Source organism: Nelumbo nucifera, chromosome 7, assembly GCF_055504915.1.
Source record: "Nelumbo nucifera cultivar China Antique chromosome 7, China Antique-T2T, whole genome shotgun sequence".
In the NCBI taxonomy this organism is placed as follows: Eukaryota; Viridiplantae; Streptophyta; class Magnoliopsida; order Proteales; family Nelumbonaceae; genus Nelumbo; species Nelumbo nucifera.
In genome coordinates this window covers 31156585-31178378 of record NC_142655.1, presented here as the reverse complement: position 1 = coordinate 31178378, position 21794 = coordinate 31156585, and the positions used below count along the sequence as shown (strand labels likewise).

The 21794-nt window shown below is 39.3% G+C and overlaps 1 protein-coding gene across 8 annotated transcripts in view; it reads right to left on the bottom strand.

Moving 5' to 3' along the window:
- LOC104598242 (rab GTPase-activating protein 22-like) overlaps positions 1–21794 on the bottom strand; it is a 120471-nt gene that overhangs the window by 90609 nt on the left and 8068 nt on the right. For 7 of the 8 annotated variants that reach the window (XR_016078884.1, XR_016078887.1, XR_016078885.1 and 4 more), the window contains exons 3-4: positions 10795–10893; positions 9472–9575 (exon numbers count right to left, since the gene is read on the bottom strand). Coding sequence is in view for 2 of the 8 variants with exons in the window: in XM_088892365.1 (XP_088748491.1) it covers positions 9472–9575; positions 10795–10893 (203 nt within the window). In the remaining 6 variants the exon portion in view is untranslated. Of the gene's footprint in view, positions 1–3278; positions 3299–9471; positions 9576–10794; positions 10894–21794 lie in introns of those variants that run through there. The other variant, XM_088892367.1, reaches the window with a different exon arrangement.

Below are 21794 nucleotides of genomic sequence, written 5' to 3'. Positions count from 1 at the left end.
AAGTCTTATTCTTTAGTCAGGACATAAGAAAGTAATCTGAATATACTGATGTATTCATTTACCACCACAAAACATGGAAGTTTCATAGATGGACAGAGATATAATCATAACAAACTATAAACTTTATATCATTAAAGTGATTAAGTTACTTTAATTAGAACCTTGAAAAAAAATAGAAATTTCACTGCAATAACTTGATGGGATTTATGTTTTTAATATTTAATTTGCATTAAGTAATTTTTCTATGTGCGAGAATTTCTAAAAGCAGGGGGATAAACACGTTATAAGGGAGCATAAAAATTTTCTGAAAGAGTATTTTATATTAGTATTATATACTGCTAGCACATAAGGGCATTATTTTAATTTTAAATTATACTATGGAGTGCACTAATATAATTTCTACAGTGAGGCATGGATGATGGACATCAAATCTTGCCCTCATTATTCCTCCTCTCCTCTTTTCTATGATTTTCTCTTTGAACTTTACAATCCTTTCTACATGGTATCAGAGCAGGAAACCAACCTCTTACGTTTCTCCTCTTCTTTTTGTATTGTATCCACTTTAAAGGTTGCTTAAAGGAGACTTCTGACATAATCTATTTGACACCACTGATATCACCATGCCATACAGGTGATGTCAGCGAGTGTATAGATAGTCATCACCTTGGTGGATTGAAGGGGATTCAACCACCTGAAAAAAGATGAATTATATAACCTAAAAATAATTTATGATTTTTGAGAAGTTAATGACAGTTTCTTTTTCAAATTTTTTGGTGATCATTTGAAGTTTCTGAATTATAGAGCAAGGAAAATACACCTTTAATGTGTCAGGTTGACACTGTTTGATCTTGAGCAGGCCTTTGAAGATGCAGGAAATGATCTTTCCTTGATTGGAGAAGTATTTAGGTTTTTGGATGAATTTTTTTCCTCATATATTACCACCTACCTACCATTTATCTTGTTTTGTGCCTACGTTCTGCATGACCAGCATGAGACATGCCTGCTGATATGTCCTAGTTCTTTGTAATGCAGTTTCAAGGAAGTATACCATTACTCTGATCTATTAAGTTCTTGTGAGGACTGGGTCTATGTCCTACTATTGCTTGTATTCTTCCTCATCGTCTTTCAATCTGATCATGGTTTGGTAATGAAGTAACAAATACATCCACTAGTTCCAACATCAATTGGACACCTTTCCCATTTAATCAAATGAAACTTCTTGGACCCCAGCCCCTTCCCACAAAAACACCCTTTGAACCTTCTCTATTTTCCTAGCCACCTCCTTAGGAACTTTCAGTAATGAAAGGTAATAAGTTGTAGGCTCAAAAGAACACTCCTAATAAGGGTAATTCTACCTCCCAATGAGAGGTACATTGCCTTCCACCTGAAATAGATGCTCTTCTTGAGAATGACACTTTGGAGTAATTTCATCCTCCTCCTGATGCCTCAATTATAGGAAGCTGGTGGGTGTATTCAGTTAAGTTGAAGCCTGATGGCAGTCTAGACAGATACAAAGCTAGACTGGTTGCTTAGGGATTCAAGCAAGAATATAGGATAGATTATGAGGAGACATCTTGCCCTGTGGCCAAGATGACGATGGTTCATCCCCTTCTGGCTATTTTAGCAATAAAGAATTAGGTTATTCACCAAATGGATGTAAAGAATACTTTCTTGCATGGGGATTTGAAGGAGGTAGTGTACATGAAACCTCCTCCTAGCCGCTGTTATGAGCCTCATCTAGTTTGTTGCCTCAAGAAATCTCTTTATGAGAGGTTTCGATCTGTTATCACAGATGCTAGGTTCATTCAAAGTTCTTTAGATTGCTCTTTCTTTACATCACAACAGTCTCAAGAAATCTCTTATACGTTGAAGATATTCTCATAACTGGAGATGATCAAGATGGTATACACAGCTCAAGAATCTTCTTAACCAATCTTTAAGTTGAAAGATCTGGGGCTAGTTACATATTTCTTGGGCTTGGAAGTTCATCACAATTCTAGTGACTACTTCCTTAATTAGCAGAAATATGCCAAATACCTAGTCAACCTTGCTCACCTCAGACACAAAGATAGTTAATACCCCATTGGAAGTCAATTTGAAGTTAAGGATGATGTTCCTCTTTTAGAAGACACCACGTTGTATCATCAACTTGTGGGCAGTCTTATCTACCTCACAATGACATGCCCAGGCATCTCATATGCAATCTAGATCGTAAGCCAATCTGTCTCTACTCCTCGCCAACCTCACATAATAGTTGTACACCGTATCATCAGATATGTTTGGGGGACTATTTCCTATGGTGTGTTCTACCACTGGCCAGTGCATATTTCTTGGTGACTCTCTGGTATCTTGGAAATGTAAGAAGCAACAGACTATTTCCAAACCATCCACTGAAGCAAAGTATAGAGCCATGTCCTCAGCGTATAGTGAAATTCTTTGGCTTCATTCTCTCTTACATGATCTCAATATTGCTCAGTCTTCTCTTGTTCCTCTATTGGCTGGCAATCTAAGTGCAATCAAGATTGCTTCTAATCCTGTCTTCCATGGAAGGACGAAGCACATTGAAGCAGATTGTCACTTTTTAAGAGATCTCCTTATTGCCAGTAGCATTTCATTGCCTCATGTCTCTTCTACTCTTCAGCTGGCGGATATTTTTATGAAGGCTATGACTAGGGCTTGGCATTCCTTTCTCATGGACAAACTAATGGTAGTCTAACTACATTAGTTTGAGGGGGAGTGTAGACACAGGGATAGTGAGGGCTAAATTGTAATTTTACTTTCTTGTTGTACCATTCATTTTCTATTATTTTACTCTGTATACTACTTACTGTACTATAAGGATAGAAGTTCTTTTTACATTTAATTAATATAAATAGTTCTTTCTTGGTGTGGTCGACTCATCAGACACACCCCAAATCTGCTGTCTTTTCTCTAGTACAAACTGCACTGACATTCCAGATGTGGCTAAATCATCCGTATCCATGTTTGACTAAAGACCACAGTATATGTAAAGTCAACACACCTACAAGCAGCAGTCCAATAGTTACAATTCAGCAGTGAATTAATGACTTTTACAATTCAGTAGCCAACTGGAAACAAGATCAGTAACCCAGTACAATCCCTGGTTCACACCAGTCCACCAAAAAACAAACACAATAGCGCTTCAACACATAATATAGCTGCTATAACCCTTAGGTTCATACAAACCCAAAAGAACTTCAACACAGGTACTGCACACCATAATAGATCATACAAATTGAAGAGATATGTATACAGACCTGTTACATCAATGGTAAACCTTCCAAGAATCAGAAATAAACCCTGTAACAAGGGATGATAGAAAACTCCATCAAAAAAGGAGGAAGATGAAGATTTCAGCAGTAGAGAGGGAAGGAGAAGAAAAGAGTAGGAGGTCAACTAGGATTATGAGAAACTTAACCCTAGCCGCCAGCCCCTCATTATATTTATATTTAACTTAAAGATGAGATATTACAAAGATGCCCTTAATAGGGCGGCTACTAAAACTGAATAGTCACAACTTTAAAAAATAAAAAACTAATGGGCTTAAGGCCCAACAACTTCCTAATTAAATAAAAGCAAACTAAAGACAAACTGGGCCACTCAACAAAACAAATCGGGCCACTCAACACTCCCCCTCAAGTTGGGAGTAAATGTCACACATTCCCAACTTGCGTAGATCATGCTCTAGCTTGTTCTTTGCAACACCCTTTGTGATAACATCAGCGAGCTGCAGATCAGAAGCAATGTATGGAAGACAGGCTTCTCCAGAAGTTACCCTTTCTCTGATAAAATGTCTATCCACTTCAATGTGCTTAGTTCGGTCATGCCGGACTGGGTTATGGGCAATGTTAATTGCTGTCTGGTTATCACAGTATAGCATCATGGGTTCTTCTGCCTATACACCAATTTCTTCTAACAGAGAACGGATCCAGAGAAGTTTTGAAATTCCATGTGCCATGGCCTTGTATTCGGCTTCAGCACTTGATCTTGCCACCACTGTTTGTTTCTTACTCTTCCATGAGACTAGGTTACCCCCAACTAGGGTGCACACTCCTGAAGTTGATCTCCTGTCATCAAGGCATCCTGCCCAATCGGCATCTGTATAAGCCTCTAGATTCAACTGTCCATAATCAGTAAACAATATGCCTCTGCCTGGGTGTCCCTTCAGATAAGCAAGGATCCTGTCAACTACCTCCCAATGCTGGACTCGTGGGGCATGCATGTATTGACTTACTACACTCACTGCATAGGAGATGTCCGGACTTGTCATACACAAGTATAGCAGCCAACCCACAAGTCTCTGATATCTCCTAATGTCCTTTACTGGTTCACCTTCTGTTGCACTAATTTTATGGTTTTGATCAATAGGGGTGCTAATTGCCTTTGTTCCAAGCTTCCCTGTCTCTTGAAGAAGGTCCAAGACATACTTCCTTTGAGAGATAAAAATTCCATGTTTCAATCTTGCAACTTCAATGCCTAAGAAGTATCTCAGTTCTCCAAGATCCTTAATTTCAAATTCCTTATGTAGGTTCCTCTTCAAACTATCAATCTCACTCAAATCATTCCCAGTGACAACAATATCATCCACATAAACAATTAGGATTGACACCAAAGATCCCCTGCGCTTCACAAACAAAGTGTGATCGGATTGAGTTTGAGTGTAGCCAAAATCAATCAATGCCTTTTTGAATCTGTCAAACCATGCTCTGGGAGATTATTTCAAGCCATATAGTGACTTCTTAAGCCTGCATACCTTTCCCTTTTCAGTATCATTGTAAAAACCAGCAGAAAGATCCATATACACTTCTTCTTGCAGATCTCCATTTAGGAAAGCATTCTTCACATCCAGTTGAAACAAGGGCCAAGAGTATGAGGCAGCAAGGGAAAGGAGTATCCGAATGGAGGTCATCTGTGTGTACCCTTTTGCAACAAGTCTTGCCTTGTACCTCTCTATACTTCCATTTGCCTTACATTTTACTGTGTAAACCCATCTGCATCCAACTATCTCCTTGCCTTCTGGTAGGTCCACAATGTCCCATGTCTGATTCTTAACCAAAGCTTCCATCTCTTCCTGCATAGTCTTCCACTCAGGTTTGGAGAGATCCTCACTAACACCCTTGCGTATAGACACTGAATCAAGAGAAGAGAGAAAAGCACGGTAGGAAGGAGAAAGTCCACTGTAGGATAAGTATTGTGAAATACAATGAGTAGTACACTTTCTCTTCCCTTTTCTAAGAGCAATAGGAAGATCAAGGTTATCTATAATAGAGTTAGTAGGATCAATGGGAACTGAAATAGTAGCGGGATCAAGAGGAATGCCTGAATCCATATCAGTCGAATCTGGAGTCCCCAAGGGATCGATAGGAAGTGGTGTGAGTTCTGCTGTAGTGGAATCAACCGCCTTGTGAAGTCTCTGTCGTGAGTAATGCTGAGAGACAGAATGCAAAGGAGGTGGCAAGGTAGGTGGCACCGGGTGGTGGTCAAGCACAGGAGGTGACACAGGGACTGGAACTGGGAGAGGGATAGATTGTTGACTCACTTCCCCAAAACACTCCCCTTGAGAAGGATTCTGTGAGAAGAAGTACGTGGATTCAAAGAAGGTGACATCCATGGTAACATATCGGTTTCTAGAGACGGGATCATAGCAGCGGTACCCTTTTTGATTCTCTGCAAATCCAAGGAAGACACACTTCTTTGCCTTGGGATCAAGCTTCGAGCGGTGAGAACCAAGGATGTGTGCAAAGCAGACACACCCAAAAACCCTGAGAGGAATATGAAACATCTCTCCCTAAGGAAAAAGAAGGCTGAATGGAGTGCTGAATCCAAGTATACGAGAAGGCACCCTATTAATCAGATATACTGCTGTGAGAACTGCGTCGCCCCAAAACCGAACCGGAACTGTAGATGTGATCATCATGCTTCTTATAGTCTCAACAATGTGTCTGTTCTTCCTTTCTGCAACACCATTCTGTTGTGGATTGTAGGAGCAGCTGCTCTGATGGACAACACCATATTCTAACAAATACGAGGCAAGATGTCTTTCAAAATATTTCCTGGCATTGTCAGATCTAAACACCTTTATTCTTGTTCCAAACTGTGTTAGTACCATCTGATGAAATTGCCTCACCAAGGATGGTACTTCATCGCGGGATTTCATCAGGGAAAACCAAGAGTATCGAGAGAAATCATCCACAAATAGGAGAAAATAGCGATAGCCTCCCATAGAAGGAACATGGTACGGGCCCCACACATCCGAATGAATAACATCAAAAGAAGAAGAACATCTTTTATTACTAGGTTTAAAAAAATGTCTACAATGCTTTCCAAGTTGACAACCTTCACACTCCAGACTTGACAGACTAACAGACTCAAAGAGTTTTGGAAACAAAGAACTCAAAGAAGAAAAATATAAATGGCCCAAACGATTATGCCAAAGCATAATCTGACTCACAGATCCTGACTCACTGTCCCTGCTGACATGATGACTCTAGTGAGGGGGAAGAACATCCAGGAGGTAGATTCCACTCACTTCACGACCACTCCCAATCGTCCTCTTTGAATCCAGATCCTGCAAAATACAACGTCCAGGAGAAAAAATTACTGAGCAGTTCAGATTCTTAGTCAAACTACTAACAGATAACAAATTAGTGCTCAATCTGGGAACATGAAGGATGGAGGTAAACAAATAGAATCATTAATCTTGATAGATCCCTTCCCAACAATAGGAACATGAGATCCATCAGCTGTGGAGACCCTATCTCTGCCAGAACAGAGCTGGTAAGAGGAAAAAATAGTGGAGCTATGGGTCATGTGCTCTGAGGCTCCAAAATCTATAATCCAAGGAGGTCCCTCCTTACCTAAAGTGGAAACATAATTTGCAGTGATGTGTGAACTACCTGTATGAGCAAAGGGGGTAGAGTGAGCTCCACCAGTGCCACCTGTACCTTGTTGTCCGCTTGTGGCTGAATTGGAACTAGCTGTATCCCGCTGGTTCAGAAGTAGCCCATACCTCTCAAGTTCGGCCCTTACTGCAGCAACTGCAACAGACTCCAAAGAAGCTGTAGTAGGAGGGGCCGGAGTGTCACCAGTAACTGCCATGTGCGCATTTCCCTTCTTATTTTTCAATCTAGTCGGCACAAGATGTGGGTGAAGCTTCCAGCAAGTATCTCTTGTATGTTTAGGCTTCTTACAGTAGTCACAAACCAAGTTTCTTTTGTCTTCCTTCTTGATTTCACCGCCACTTTGTTTAGGTTTCACAACACTTACCATGGCAGACTGATCAGAAATTTCAGTTTTCATCATCACATTCCTCCTGCACTCCTCCCCTAACACAAAAGCATATGCTTGGGAGAGAGTGACACTATCCCTGGAAAGAAGATGTTGTCGTGCAATATCATACTCAGGGTTAAGGCCAGCAAGGAATTCAAACACCCTATACTTCTCTAAATGTCTCTGATAGGTAGTTGCATCCTTGGTGGTTTCCCAAGCAAAGGTCTCAAAATGGTCAATCTCCTGCCACAGGGTCTTAAGGGCTGAAAAATAGGCTGCAACAGATCTATCTCCCTGCCTTGTAGCAATAATCTGATTTCTGAGTTGATAAGCCCTAGCAACATTCTCCCTTTGTGAATAGGTTTCTGCAACCGCATCCCATATCTCCTTAGCAGTATTTTCCCATAAGAAATTTTTACTTATATGTGGCAACATGGAATTACACAACCAAGTCATCACCATATAATTTTCCTGCACCCACCGGGAGTTGCTAATTTCGGGTTTCACCTCTTCACCAGTGATATACCCTAATTTCCCACGAGCCCCAATGGCCATCTTTGCAGATTGTGACCATTCCAAGTAGTTTGCACCATCCAACCTAACTGTAGTAATGGTTCCAGCCCCGAAGGGTTCTCCAGCACCCCCTCCCATTGGTCTCATTTCACTCCCGGGCTTATTTTCAACTTTGTGGCCCTCCATGCTTCTCAAAAAAGGTAAAGAAAATAACTAAAAATTGCAGCAAGATCAAACAAGACACCTTTTGGAACCAACAACACTTTCTTGGTGTCTTGGGCTTTCTTCCCACAAAAGATTCCTTTTCTATGGAATGGGAGAAGAGAGAGAAAAGACAACCGCCCTCTCTAGAAGCCTCCAAACCACGTGGGACTTGAATCGCCCCTTACAAAAAACTCCAAGGAACCCTAAAAAACTAGGGCTCCTCTTCCTAGGTCAAAATTGAAGAGTCCAGCAAAAACAAGACTCTTCCCCTTTCTCCAGTTTTCTCTGATTCTGATGAGAAACCCTAGACCAGCTACAGGGCACACCAATCCATCAAGAAAATCCAAAAACTGGGCTTACCTGAGAGCTTCGATCAGCCTCTTAAATCTCCATGCAGTCGGCCGATCTAGGGCTGCATGAGAGAACAACTTCAAGAACCTTCAACCTGCTCTGATACCAAGTAGAGATCACTATTTGCTGATTCGGTCAAGCTTCTTGTGAAAGAAAGAGGAGGAAGATGAAGATTTCAGCAGTAGAGAGGGAAGGAGAAGAAAAGAGTAGGAGGTCAACTAGGATTATGAGAAACCTAACCCTAGCCGCCAGCCCCTCATTATATTTATGTTTAACTTAAAGATGAGATATTACAAAGATGCCCTTAATAGGGCGGCTACTAAAACTGAATAGTCACAACTTTAAAAAATAAAAAACTAATGGGCCTAAGGCCCAGCAACTTCCTAATTAAATAAAAGCAAACTAAAGACAAACCGGGCCACTCAACAGGTTCATACAAACCCAAAAGAACTTCAACACAGGTACTGCACACCATAATAGATCATACAAATCGAAGAGATATGTATACAGACCTGTTACATCAATGGTAAACCTTCCAAGAATCAGAATAAACCCTGTAACAAGGGATGATAGAAAACTCCATCAAAAGAGACCACTCCCAATCAAGGTTTCTTGAGATCAGTCCAGAAGTGTTCTTGCTTCTTCCATTCAGAGAAGAACATAAAAGGGAAGATTTAGGAGAAGAGAGGAAGAAAAAATTACTGATCTAAAGCAGGTTTTACTCTGATACCATGTTTTCTGCAATAAATCAGTTAGGGAACAAAAAAAAATTAGAGGAATAAAACAGACAAGAATAGAGAGAATGTAATGAGAGTGGATGGGCCCACTCTCTTATTTATATTAAGAGGGTAAAAGATGGTGAACGGACAATAATACCCATGGCAAGTACATTATGTATTACAACAATAAGAAAACAATAAAATGATGCAGTGGAATGTTTAGTGTTTATAATGACTACAAACTCTATAATAATGAGACAACCAATCATATGATGAATGATGATACAACATTTTCATATGGAAGTAGCCAAAAATTGAAAAATATGACTAAATGAGTACTCAGTAGCAATTTCATCAGATGAGAGATTTAGTGGAAAGTTAAGAGACTTTCAACCTCCTGGCCATTCTCAGTTGCCTTCTGTACTCTGCAGTGCTGTCCAGTGAATAACAACCTAGAAGAAATTCCCAAACTTCTGCCCTTATAGATGGATCTACACCCTGACCATGCAGAAGATAAAGTGCATACCAATTAAAACAAAGACTACAATTCTCTAATACAACTAAAATATATAAGATCACTCACACATAGAACATAATGGTTAAAAAAATCTCATCTTGGACAAACAAAGATTTTGTATATGAAAATGATGTAAAGCAACAAAAGAGTTGTTAAATGACATCAATTCAAAATGTATATAACTAATACCTTGCAGCAAGGCTCAAAAAATGCATCAACTCCAATGTATAAGGTCAATGCCTTATAATAAAGATGTGCATCTAATAGTCTAATCAAATTAGACTTTTCATCACAAGACTGAATCAAGAAATGCTTAGGTTGTTTAGGAAACCATCTTGAGGATCTATTCCAAATTAACAGATTCTCTAATAGAAGTTGAATGTTTTGTAGGAAGCAAATATAATATTCTTTGCAACTACTTTTTGGAACTGAAATTTGCAACTTACATTGATTAAACATAATACTATTTTCAAAATGTAAATAAAGAAAAATCTAAAATCAAGTCACATACACATTCTGTGCCTAGATTTTATCTATTTACTTGATGGTTAATCATGTATTTGTTTCCTATTAAATAAATTACTTTTCTCATTTTAATTATTGTTCTTAAAAAAAAAGAGTGTATCATAAGGTCTTTAGGCCTCCAAAGTTAATTCCCCAGATCCCAACTTTCAACAAGTATTTTAAAACACTAACCACTCTACATTTGAAGCTTAGGACAACCCAGTGGGTAGTCCATATGAGGATGACCGCCATTGAATCTTGCATTAGAAGTTCCAGTCATTCATGAAACTTGGATGTTTTGTCAACATTTTACTTTGATTGCTCATTTTAAATTTCTACTATCTTGTAGGATGAGGAAGATGTTCCAAATGCAAGGCTGCACTGGTTTGTTGGGTTTGTTGGGACTGTGTGTTGAGATTAGATTGAAACTCATAGGAAGCTAGCTGTAATGTGTAATGAAGTCTTTTCCAATTACTTTGTTATTTAATCCTTATGTTAATAATGTTAGGTTGGTAACTTTACTCTTCTTTGGTTTTTTATTTCTTTTGAATGGTAATAGGTCAATAGAATTTATTAATAATGAACATAATTAGTACAAAGAAAAATGAAGGAATCAAAAAGAAACTATCACAAAGAATGTAACTGACAAAGTTTGATATTTATTCAAGGAATTGAACTTGGAGTTAAAGAACTCACCCCCAAAACAATCAACTTAAGTGCTTTCTGAAACTCATAAACTCTCCCATCGCTATCAAAAATTGCTTGCCACTTGTCTGGCTTGAGCATTTTGTTAATCTGCAAAACAAAAAAGAAGGTAGAAAGTTTTATGACTATATATAACTAAGAACATCAAAATGCATAAATAAAGAACATGACTTGGACTATGGCTGCATAAAAGCCCATCCAGTGGAAAGCAGTACAGGGAATTTAGCATATACATACTAAAAAATGTTATCCATGTCAAAAACACTTTGCTTCTTTAGAGGGTACTTATCTTTCTTCTGTTGTTTTTTTTTTTTTTATTTTTCCTTTTCTTATACTCTGAAAATTGATATAACAAGCAAATGGTGCTCATCCACGTTAGCATATTTTGAAAATCAGTGCATCACATCTGCCAAGTATTCATGAGTGTCTTTTGAGCACACTTCACAAGCATCTCTTCGAAAGACATTTTATTTTCCAAGGAGGGCATTGACAAACTGGAGAAGTTACAGTACTTGAAATACTTGGGCAACAGATCCCTTGTTAACTCAGCAGCTTCTAGATGACATCTAATGTTGTTAGATCTCAAAGGCATGATAAAAAAGATTAGAGGATTCAGAACTGAAACACCCTTCAATTCCTACCATGAGCTGGTTCAGTTCCACAGAGAAGATGGACGATTGAATGATTCAAAAGAATGGCATAGTAGAATAAAAATAGAAGAGGATCTTTGGGAGGGAGGACTACTTTTTGTTGAGGTTTTAGACAAATTGTGTAGTCTATACTGGTAGTTTTTGATTATTTATTGTTTAGATAAGAAGTGGGGACCACAGCACTCTCGTTGGGTCCTTTTTGAGCAGTTATTTTAATTGTTTTATGCTATTTTATGTGTTAGCCGCCCTATAAGGGCATATTGGTCTTTGTACTCTTTATTATTTTAGACTATAAATAATACTGAAAAGGGCCGGCCAGCATTATTGCTCTCTTTTCTCTCTCAAATCTCTTCTCTTCCTTTTCTCCTTTCTTCTCTTCTTCTTCTTCAAGAAATATTCTTTTCTTTTATAAATCTTTATTTCAGCACCTTTCTACTTGGTATTAGAGCTCGGCCAGGGTTTCTTGAAGTTTTTTCCATGCAGTCCTAGATCAGCCGATTGCATGAGGAGATAAAGGGCTGATCGGTCTACTTCAGATTGCCCAGTTCTTAGATTTTTTGGTGTGATCTAGTCATCAGGAGGGTGATCTATGTTTTGGCATCAAAATCAGGAAGAACTGGAACGTGGGGAAGAGTCCTAGTCAAGTTGAACTCTTCAATTTTGATTTGATCTTGGGTGCTCAGGTATTGTTGGACTTCTCTAGGTATTCTATAGGGGGCAGTTAGGTTTCTAGAATTTTCTAGGCCTTTTGGAGTGGCTGATTCACTTTTCTCTCTGGTGGGTGACAATGGGAGGAGAGAGATTTCTCCCCGAATAGTGTTTTCTTGTTTCGAAAAGGTTTGTTACCTTTGTGTGTGAGATCGATTTGATCTTGGAGGCTCTTTGCCTAATTATTTTCTGCTTTTCAACTATTTGAAGTAAAATGGAGAGTTGGAGTACCGAGCAGAAGTCCACCAATAACATGGGTCTGGGTGTTGAAGGTAGTAGTGATATTTTTGGGTTTGGAATTATTACTACAATGAAGTTTGATGGTACAAATTATCTAGAATGGGCACAATCAGCCAAGATGGCCATTGGTGCTCGTGGGAAACTGGGGTGCATCACTGGGGAGGAGAAGAAACTGGATACAGATCCCTTCTAGTGGGTAGAGGAGAATTACATGGTGATGACCTGGCTATGTAACTCTATGTTACCTCACATTGGTAAAACTTTTTTGTGTGTTAATACTGCAAAGGAGACTTGGGATGGAGTGACTAAAACCTATTCTCAAAAACAAAATGTAGCTAGAGCCTATCAATTAAGGAATCAGGTGATTAGTACAAAAAAGGGAGATAGACCTCTTGCCACCTATTTCTCCATGCTGAAAATTCTTTGCAGGAGATCGACTACTTAGAAACTATGGTTTGGGAGAGTATGAAGGATACAACAACCTGTCAGCGGTTGGTAGAAAAGAATAGGGTTTTTGAGTTCTCGGCTGGGCTGAACCCTGAATTCGACATTGCCAGGCAACATCTCCTTTCTAGAGAAAGTGTGACTCTTTCTCAAGCTTATGCTTTTGTCTCTGGGGAGGAGAGAAGGAGGGATGTCATGATGAGACAACCTGGGATTGATCAGTCAGCTATGGTTAGTACAGATAAATCTAAGCCAAATGGAGACAGGGGGAGTAGTGAGGCTAGGAAGGAGGACAAGAAGGATTTGGTGTGTAACTATTGAAAGAATACTAAACATACCAAAGACACCTGTTGGAAGCTTTACCCTCATCTCGTACCAGCTTCGATCAAGAATAAGAAGGGAAATGCAAATGTGGCAATTATAGGAGACCCTTTAGGACCCTTCTCCCAGGCTGATCTGGAGTCCATTGCAGCAGCAACAATGAGGATTGAATTGGAAAAGTATGGACAGCTTATGAGTAAGAAGGATTCAGCCAGATTTAGTTCTTCAGATGGGTAGAACAGTGCAGGAGCCAACCATACTACTTCCTTTGCTCATATAGGTAGCTCGTATGCAATTGCAAATCATGTATCTACCTTAGGTAAGGAGGTACCTTCTTGGATTATAGACTCAGGAACATCTGAGCACATGACCAATATATCTACCCTCTTTAGTTCTTACCAATTGTGCTCTGGTAGAGATAGAGTCTCTACAATAGATGGTTCCCATATTCCCATTGTTGGAAAAGGGACGGTTAAAGTGGCCAATGACATTACTTTATCCTCTCTCTTACATGTCCCTAAACTCCACATTAATCTTCTTTCAGTAAGCACTTTGATAAAAAATTTGAACTGCTCAGTGACCTGTCTTCCTAGTAATTGTGTTTTTTAGGATCTAGAATCAAAGAGGACAATTGGGAGTGGTCATGAGGTAAATGGATTTTATCTTCTGGATGAGAGTCTGAGACATCAGAGCCATTATGTTAGTAGCAGCAGTAGTAGTGGATCAGAGTCAGTGAGTCAGATTATGTTCTGGCATAATCGTTTGGGTCATTTTTCTTTCATTTCATTGAGGTTTTTGTTTCCAAAGTTGTTTTAGTTTGTTCAGTTGTCTAGTTTGGAATGTTAAAGCTATCAATTGGGAAAGCATTGTAGACATTCTTTTAAACCAAGTAATAAAAGAAGTTCCTTTGCTTTTGATATTGTTCATACTGATGTATGTCCTTACCACATTTCTTCCATGGGTGGTTACCGTTATTTTCTCTTGTTTGTGGATGATCATACACGGTATTCTTGGATATACTTGAAAGAATTAAACCAGAAAATAGATGTTTTCTAGTTTAAGTTAGTAGAAAAAGAAGAGAGAAAAAAAAGGTCACGAATAGAAGAGAGAAGAGAGAGGAAGAGAAGAGGAAGAAAAGAAAGGGTTCAGCTGAATCATGTTTCTAGCCGCCCACTTAGCCTTATTTATATTGTAATCTATTACAATGACTAGTTACCTTAATACCCTTACTTAAAAATAAAAGAAAGACAAACAAGGCCCAACCGGCTCAACTATTCTAACTGAAAAATAAAAAGATAAACAACAATTATAAAATGTGGGGTTGGAACCCCCCACACACTAATAGTCTATTAGCTATCTCTACACTCCCCCTCAAGTTGGGAGTAGATATTTGTCATACCCAACTTGCGTAAACCTGTCTCCAACCTGAATTTTGTGACTGCATTAGTAAAGAGATCAGCTAGTTGCATGTCGGAGGTAACACAGGGAAGACACACTTCTTGAGATGCAACTCGCTCTCAGATAAAATGTTTGTCCACCTCGATATGTTTAGTCTTGTCATGCTGTATTGGGGTATGGGAAATGTTAATTGTTGCTTGATTATCACAATACAACATTAGAGGTTTCTCATAGTCAATTCCAAGTTCATCTAGCAAAGATTTCAGCCATAACACTTCTGCAACACCATTGGCCATGGACCTGCATTCAGCTTCAGCACTGGAGCGAGCAACAACATTTTGTTTCTTGCTTCTCCAAGAAACAAGGTTCCCCCCTACAAATGCACAATACCCAGAGGTAGATCTTCTGTCATCAATGGATACAGCCCAATCAGCATTTGTATACACCTCTATCTTCATGTGTCCACTGTTCTTGAAAAGTATGCCTCTCCCTGGGCATCTCTTCAAGTAAGCAAGTATCCTTTTCGTGACGAAATATAGAGGGAGAGAGAAAAGAGAATTTTCTTTATTGATAATAAAAACATGTTGAGCATACAACTTAAATAAGAAAAGATAGGAAAGGCAGACCCCTAGAATCTCTCGCAATCAGGGATTGAATGAATCTTTCCCTTAATCCTAGGATATGACTTTCCTAAAATTATTCAAATCTAATCCTTCCTAAATTTATTCAAATCTCTTAATCAATCAAATCCTATCTTTCTTACTTTACCGACACTCCCCCTCAAGTTGGTGCAAAGATATCTATCATGCCCAACTTGCTAACTTGAAGCTCAAATGGCTGTCTCAATAAGCCCTTAGTCAAGACATCTGCAACTTGCTGCGTGGTTGGCACAAACGGAGTGCAAATTATTCCTTCTTCAAGCTTCTCCTTTATAAAGTGTCTATCAATCTCAACATGTTTAGTCCTGTCATGTAGAACCGGATTATGAGCAATGCTGATAGCTTCCTTGTTATCACAATACAATTTCATAGGAAAACTCACTAGTCTCTTAAGATCCGCTAGAACCCTCTTTAGCCAAAGAACCTCACACACTCCTTGAGCCATTGATCTAAATTCAGCCTCAGCACTACTTCTAGCAACTACACTTTGCTTCTTGCTTCTCCAAGTAACTAAATTGCCCCAAAGAAATGTGCAGTACCCCGAAGTTGACCTTCTATCAGTAATCGAACCTGCCCAATCCGCATTTGTATACACCTCAACCCCTCTCTTCTCATTTTTCTTGAAGAAGAGTCATTTTCCTGGTGTGCCTTTTAGATACTTAAGTATTCAATACACAACTTCAAGACGTTCTTCGTACGGGGAGTGCATGAATCGACTGACCATGCTCACAGCGAAGGCAATATCAGGACGTGTATGTGACAAGTAAATCAATCTTCCAACCAGCCTTTGGTATCTACCCGTATCTATTGGAACCCCATCTTTAACTTCTCCAAGCTTAGCATTAACTTCTATCGGAGTGTCTGAAGGTTTGTAACCACTCATTCCAGTTTCTTTCAAGAGTTCTCGAATATACTTTCGTTGCAAAACCACAATGCCCTTCTTTGATCTTGCCACTTCCATTCCAAGAAAGTACCTTAGCTGGCCTAAGTCTTTAATCTCGAATTCCTTGGCTAAGCTCTGCTTCAGTCTGCTCATCTCTTCAATATCATCTCCAGTCAAGATTATGTCATCAACGTAGACAATCAGAACCAAAACCTTGTCTTTGGTGGATCTCTTTGTGAAAAGAGTATGATCAGATTGTCCTTGACTATATCCTTGACTTTTAACGAACCTTGTGAATCTTTCAAACCAAGCTCTGGGAGACTGTTTAAGTCCATATAGAGACTTTTTTAGCTTGCATACCTTAGTTCCAAACATCTCAGTGAAACTAGGTGGAGGCTCCATATATATACTTCTTCCTCCAAGTCTCCATTCAAAAAGGCATTCTTCACATCCAGCTGATTCAGTGGCCAGTCAAGATTAGCTGCAACAGATAAGAGTATTCGAACTGTATTTAGCTTCGCCACTGGAGAAAAGGTCTCAGAGTAGTCGACTCCATATGTCTGAGTAAAGCCTTTAGCTACTAGGCGAGCCTTGTATCTCTCCGAGGATCCATCTGAGTTGTACTTCAGAGTAAACACCCATTTACAGCCAACAACATTTAGAGCCTCTTGGATACTGTTAGGAATGGATACACTAGACACTTGTGAAATAAAGGCACAATATGAAGGTGAAATATTTTTGTAAGATACAAAATTTGACAGAGGATGTTTTGTACAAGACCTAACACCTTTCCTAAGAGCAATGGGAAGATCAAGCTGACTAGAAGAATCAGAATTACCTGGAGGAATATTTTCAGGAATCTTTGAAGAATTATCATGAATTTCATGATCTAACCTCTGATCAGATTTTTGTTGACGCTGCGGAATAGTACCTCTCCTTTTCTGTGCTAGATATTCCCTTGAATATACAAGCCATTTATACTATTTCGCACGCATCTCTGTTGTTTCAGCTTTTTCATTTTGAGATGGCATTACCAAAGGTTGTTCATTGGTAGACTCAACATTTTCAATATTTAATTCATTTGTTTCCACTAATTTTGTATTTTCTGCTTCACTTTCTTTCGGTGACCGATTGTGAGGAACATCATTATGGACAAATTCAAACATTAAATCAGAACTATCTAAAAAACCATCTTTACTAGTGTTGCTCTCCCCCTGAAGATGGGAGTTATTGTAGTACGAGGTTCCTTCAAAGAAGGTGACATCCATAGACACAAACATCTTTTTCAAAACTGGATCAAAGCATTTGTAACCTCTCTGATTAGTGGGATAGCCTACAAAAATACATTTATGTGCTTTTGGATCAAGTTTTGAACGTTTGGGATCATGGTTATGAACGAAGGCCACACTTCCAAAAATTTTTAAGGGACTGTTTGTCACTAGCCGAGAGTTTGGAAAACAGTCAGTGAAAACCTGTATGGGTGTTTTAAAACCCAAAATTCGTGTAGGAAGTCTGTTAATCAAATAAGTGGCTGTTAAAACGGCTTCTCCCCAAAGATACTTAGGAACCTTAGTTTTAAAACTTAGAGTTCTAACAACTTCAAGGAGATGTTTGTTTTTCCTTTCAGCCACCCCATTTTGTTGAGGTGTATTATTACATGAACTTTGGTGTATAATTCCTTTCTCAGCAAAAAAATTCCCTAACACGTTGTTAAAAAATTCCTTTCCATTATCACTTCGAAAAATTTTAATCTGAGTCTGAAATTGTGTTTGAACCATGTTGTAGAAATTTTTAAACACAGTTTCGGCATCAGATTTCTCTTTTAAAAGGAAAACCCAAGTGACCCTAGTATGATCATCAATAAAAGTAATGAACCAACGTTTTCCAGAAAGAGTTGTCACTCTAGAAGGACCCCAAACATCACTATGAATCATGGTAAATGGTTTTGATTTTTTATATGGTTGAGACGGAAAAACAGCACGATGATGTTTTGCTAATTCACAAGATTCACACTGAAAAACTGAATGATTTTTATTCATGAATAACATGGGAAATAGATGCTTTAAATATTGAAAGCTAGGATGTCCTAATCGATAATGCCATAACAAAATTTCATTGTCACTAGAAATAGAGATAGAACTGAAACAAGTCTATCGGTCTTGCCTTCCAAAGGTTGATCCTTTATTAAAGAGGTAGAGGCCACCATCCTATTTAGCACCCCCAATCATCTCCCCCGAGGTTAAACCCTGAAATTCACAACGAGAGGACCAAAAATTAAGTCGACAGTTATGATCAAGGGTTAGTTTACTGACAGACAAGAGATTGTAAGATAGGTTAGGAACATGTAGAACATCTTTAAGGTTTAGAGAGAAGGAGAAATAGACACTGTTCCTTTCCCAGCAACAGTAGCAAAGGAACCATCTGCAATTTTAACCTTTTGATTCCCTGCACAAGGTGTATATGAAGAAAAGAATTGCGAAGTGCCGGTCATATGATCAATGGCACCTGAATCTAATATCCAGGAGCCATTAGATTTGGTACAAGCAATGGCTGCAGTGAAAAAATTACCTAACTGAGCTAGAGAACAGGATGGGTTAGAATTTCCTAACAGTTGAGATTGAAACATTTTATTTAAGTGCTCTATTTGTTCCTTTGTGAAAGGAAGAGACTCTGAGAATGATTGCTGCCCTGGATCCGAATTGCTTACTTGAAACGCGCAGACATCTCCCCCTGACTTGTTGTCACTGCCTGATCTTTTCTTCCAACTCGCCGGTTTCCCGTACAGCTTCCAGCAGGTTTCCCGAGTATGCCATGGATTTCTACAATGATCACACCAAGGCCTCTGCTTTCCTCCTTGTCTGTCTCCTTCTAAGTCTGCACCTCGGGCCACAAGAGCGGACCCTTCATTCTCTGTTTTTGTTTCACTAACATTCTTCAACATCACTTGCCGCCGTGCTTCTTCTCTATGCACTTCTGAAAAAACTTCTCTTATAGTCGACAAGGGCTTTCGCCCAAAGATACGTCTCCGAACCTCATCGAGTTCTTTATTCAAACCAGCCAAGATAACAAATACCCGGCCTCTTTCTATCTTCTTTTTGTACTGAGCACTGTCACTCAGACTTTCCCATTCTTCTTCTTCAAATAAATCCATCTCCTGCCAAACAGCCATCATCTCATTATAATAAGTTGTTACTTCACGTTCACCTTGCTGCATCTTCCACATTCGGGTATTCAGTTCGAACAGTTGTGAATGATTGTCCAAATCCGAATAGGTTTCCCTAACAGCTTCCCACACATCGCGAGCCGTCGACAGGAACATGAATGGTTTTCCAACCACCAGATCCATGGAGTTGATCAACCAGGTAGTAACCATCGAATTTTCAGAACGCCATTGCCTGTACTTTGGATCATCAGTGGCTGGCGGTTTCACTTCGCCGTTCAAATAGTCGAGTTTCCCTTTGTCGTCGATCACCAACCGCACGGACTAAGACCACTCAAGATAATTTTTTCCATTCAATTTGTGAATGCTAATTTGAAGAGAATTCTTAGAAAGAGAAATAGCCGCTGACTGAATACCTCCCTCCGAAAACGTCACACCGCTGGTAGCATCCGAAGAGGCTGAACCAAAGCCAACCATGGCGGCCTTAAAATTCATGATCGAACCCTAAAGCTCTGATACCATGTGGCGAAATATAGCAGGAGAGAGAAAAGAGAATTTTCTTTATTGATAATAAAAACATGTTGAGCATACAACTTAAATAAGAAAAGATAGGAAAGGCAGACCCCTAGAATCTCTCGTAATCAGGGATTGACTGAACCTTTCCCTTAATCCTAGGATATGACTTTCCTAAAATTATTCAAATCTAATCCTTCCTAAATTTATTCAAATCTCTTAATCAATCAAATCCTATCTTTCTTACTTTACCGACACTTTCTACCACAAGAAGGTGAGTGGTCCTAGGAGAATGCATGTACTGACTGACAACACTAACAACATATGAAATGTCTAGTCGTGTTAGGCAGAGATAAAGAAGTTTCCCAACCAACCTTTGATACATAGCCCTGTCCTCAAGAGGTTCTCCACCTTCTGCACTTATTTTATGTTTCAACTCAATGGGTGTGTCAGCAGGCTTTACTCCTAACTTTCCAGTTTCTTCTAATAAGTCAAGGACATACTTTCTTTGAGTGATAAAAATGCCATGCTTAGATCGAGCTACCTCAATTCCCAGGAAATAGCGCAGTTCTCCCAAGTCCTTTACTTCAAATTCTTTGTGAAGATTCTGCTTAAGAGCATCTATCTCACTAATATCACTTCCGGTCACCACAATTTCATCCACATAGACAGCAAGTAAGGTCAAAGAGGAGTCTATCTTCTCAAAGAAGAGAGTGTGATCTAATTGAGCCTGCATTTTATCGAACTTTTCCAATGCCAGTCTAAACTTATCAAACTAAGCTCTCGGAGATTGTTTCAGCCCATATAAAGCCTTCTTTAGTCGACAAACTTTATTTCTTGCTTCTGTACTGTAAAAGCCGAGAGGTAACTCCATGTACACCTCCTCTTGCAAATCTTTGTTTAGAAAAGCATTCTTGATGTCCATCTGAAATAGTGGCCAAGAGAAGTTTGTAGTTATAGATAGTAGGACCCTGATAGTGTTCATTTTGGCAATTGGTGCAAAGGTTTCCATATAGTTCATGCCATAAGTTTGTATGAATCCCCTTGCAACCAATCTGGCTTTATATCTCTCTACAGAGCCATCAACATTATATTTCACTATAAACACCCATCTGCATCCAACAGGTTTCTTCCTCTCAGACTGGTCAACTAGTTCCCAAGTGTTGTTCTTAACAAGTGCATCCATCTCTATTTTCATTACTTCTTTCCATTCAGGTATCAGAAGAGCTTCTTGCACTGTTCTGGGTATAGGAATGGTAACAATAGATGCCAGGAATGATATGTAGGATTCTGAGAGACGATCATAGGAGAGAAACTAGGAGATACGATGAGTAGTAGATGAAATACAACGACGCTTCCCTTTACAAATTGCAATTGGGAGATCAAGGTCATCTGAAGGAAGAGGCTGAGGCTCAATAGTGTTAGGCAAAGTGCCTGCAACAGTGGCTCAACAGTGGGTATAATGCTTGGATCTGAAGCTGTAGGAGGTGTTGGGATCGGCTTGGACTGCTGAGAATGAGAATCAACCTACCTCCACCACTATCTTCGATACACTCTCAACTCCCTGCACTTCTGACAACGCTCTTCACGACACACTCCCTCCATAACTGGGATAGGTAATGGAACTTCTGGGGCTGAAATCCCTTCCTCACGACCTCTCCCCCTAAGGAGAAGCCCTATGATAGTAGGGCATATCCTCAAAAAAGGTGACATCCATGGACACAAAACGCCTTCCCGAAATAGGCTCATAACAGCAATACCCCTTTTGATTTTGTGCATACCCAAGGAAAATACATTTAGCAGCTTTGGGATCAAATTTGGAGTAATGAGGTCCCAATATTTGAACAAAACAAGTACACCCAAAGGTTTTAAGGGGAATAATGAACAAGTCCTTGTTTGGATACAGAAGGTTGAATGGTGTTTTCATGTCTAAAACCCGTGAAGGAATTCGGTTAATAAGGTAAACAGCAATACGGATTACATTCCCCCAGAAGCGTATGGAACATTAGAGTTGA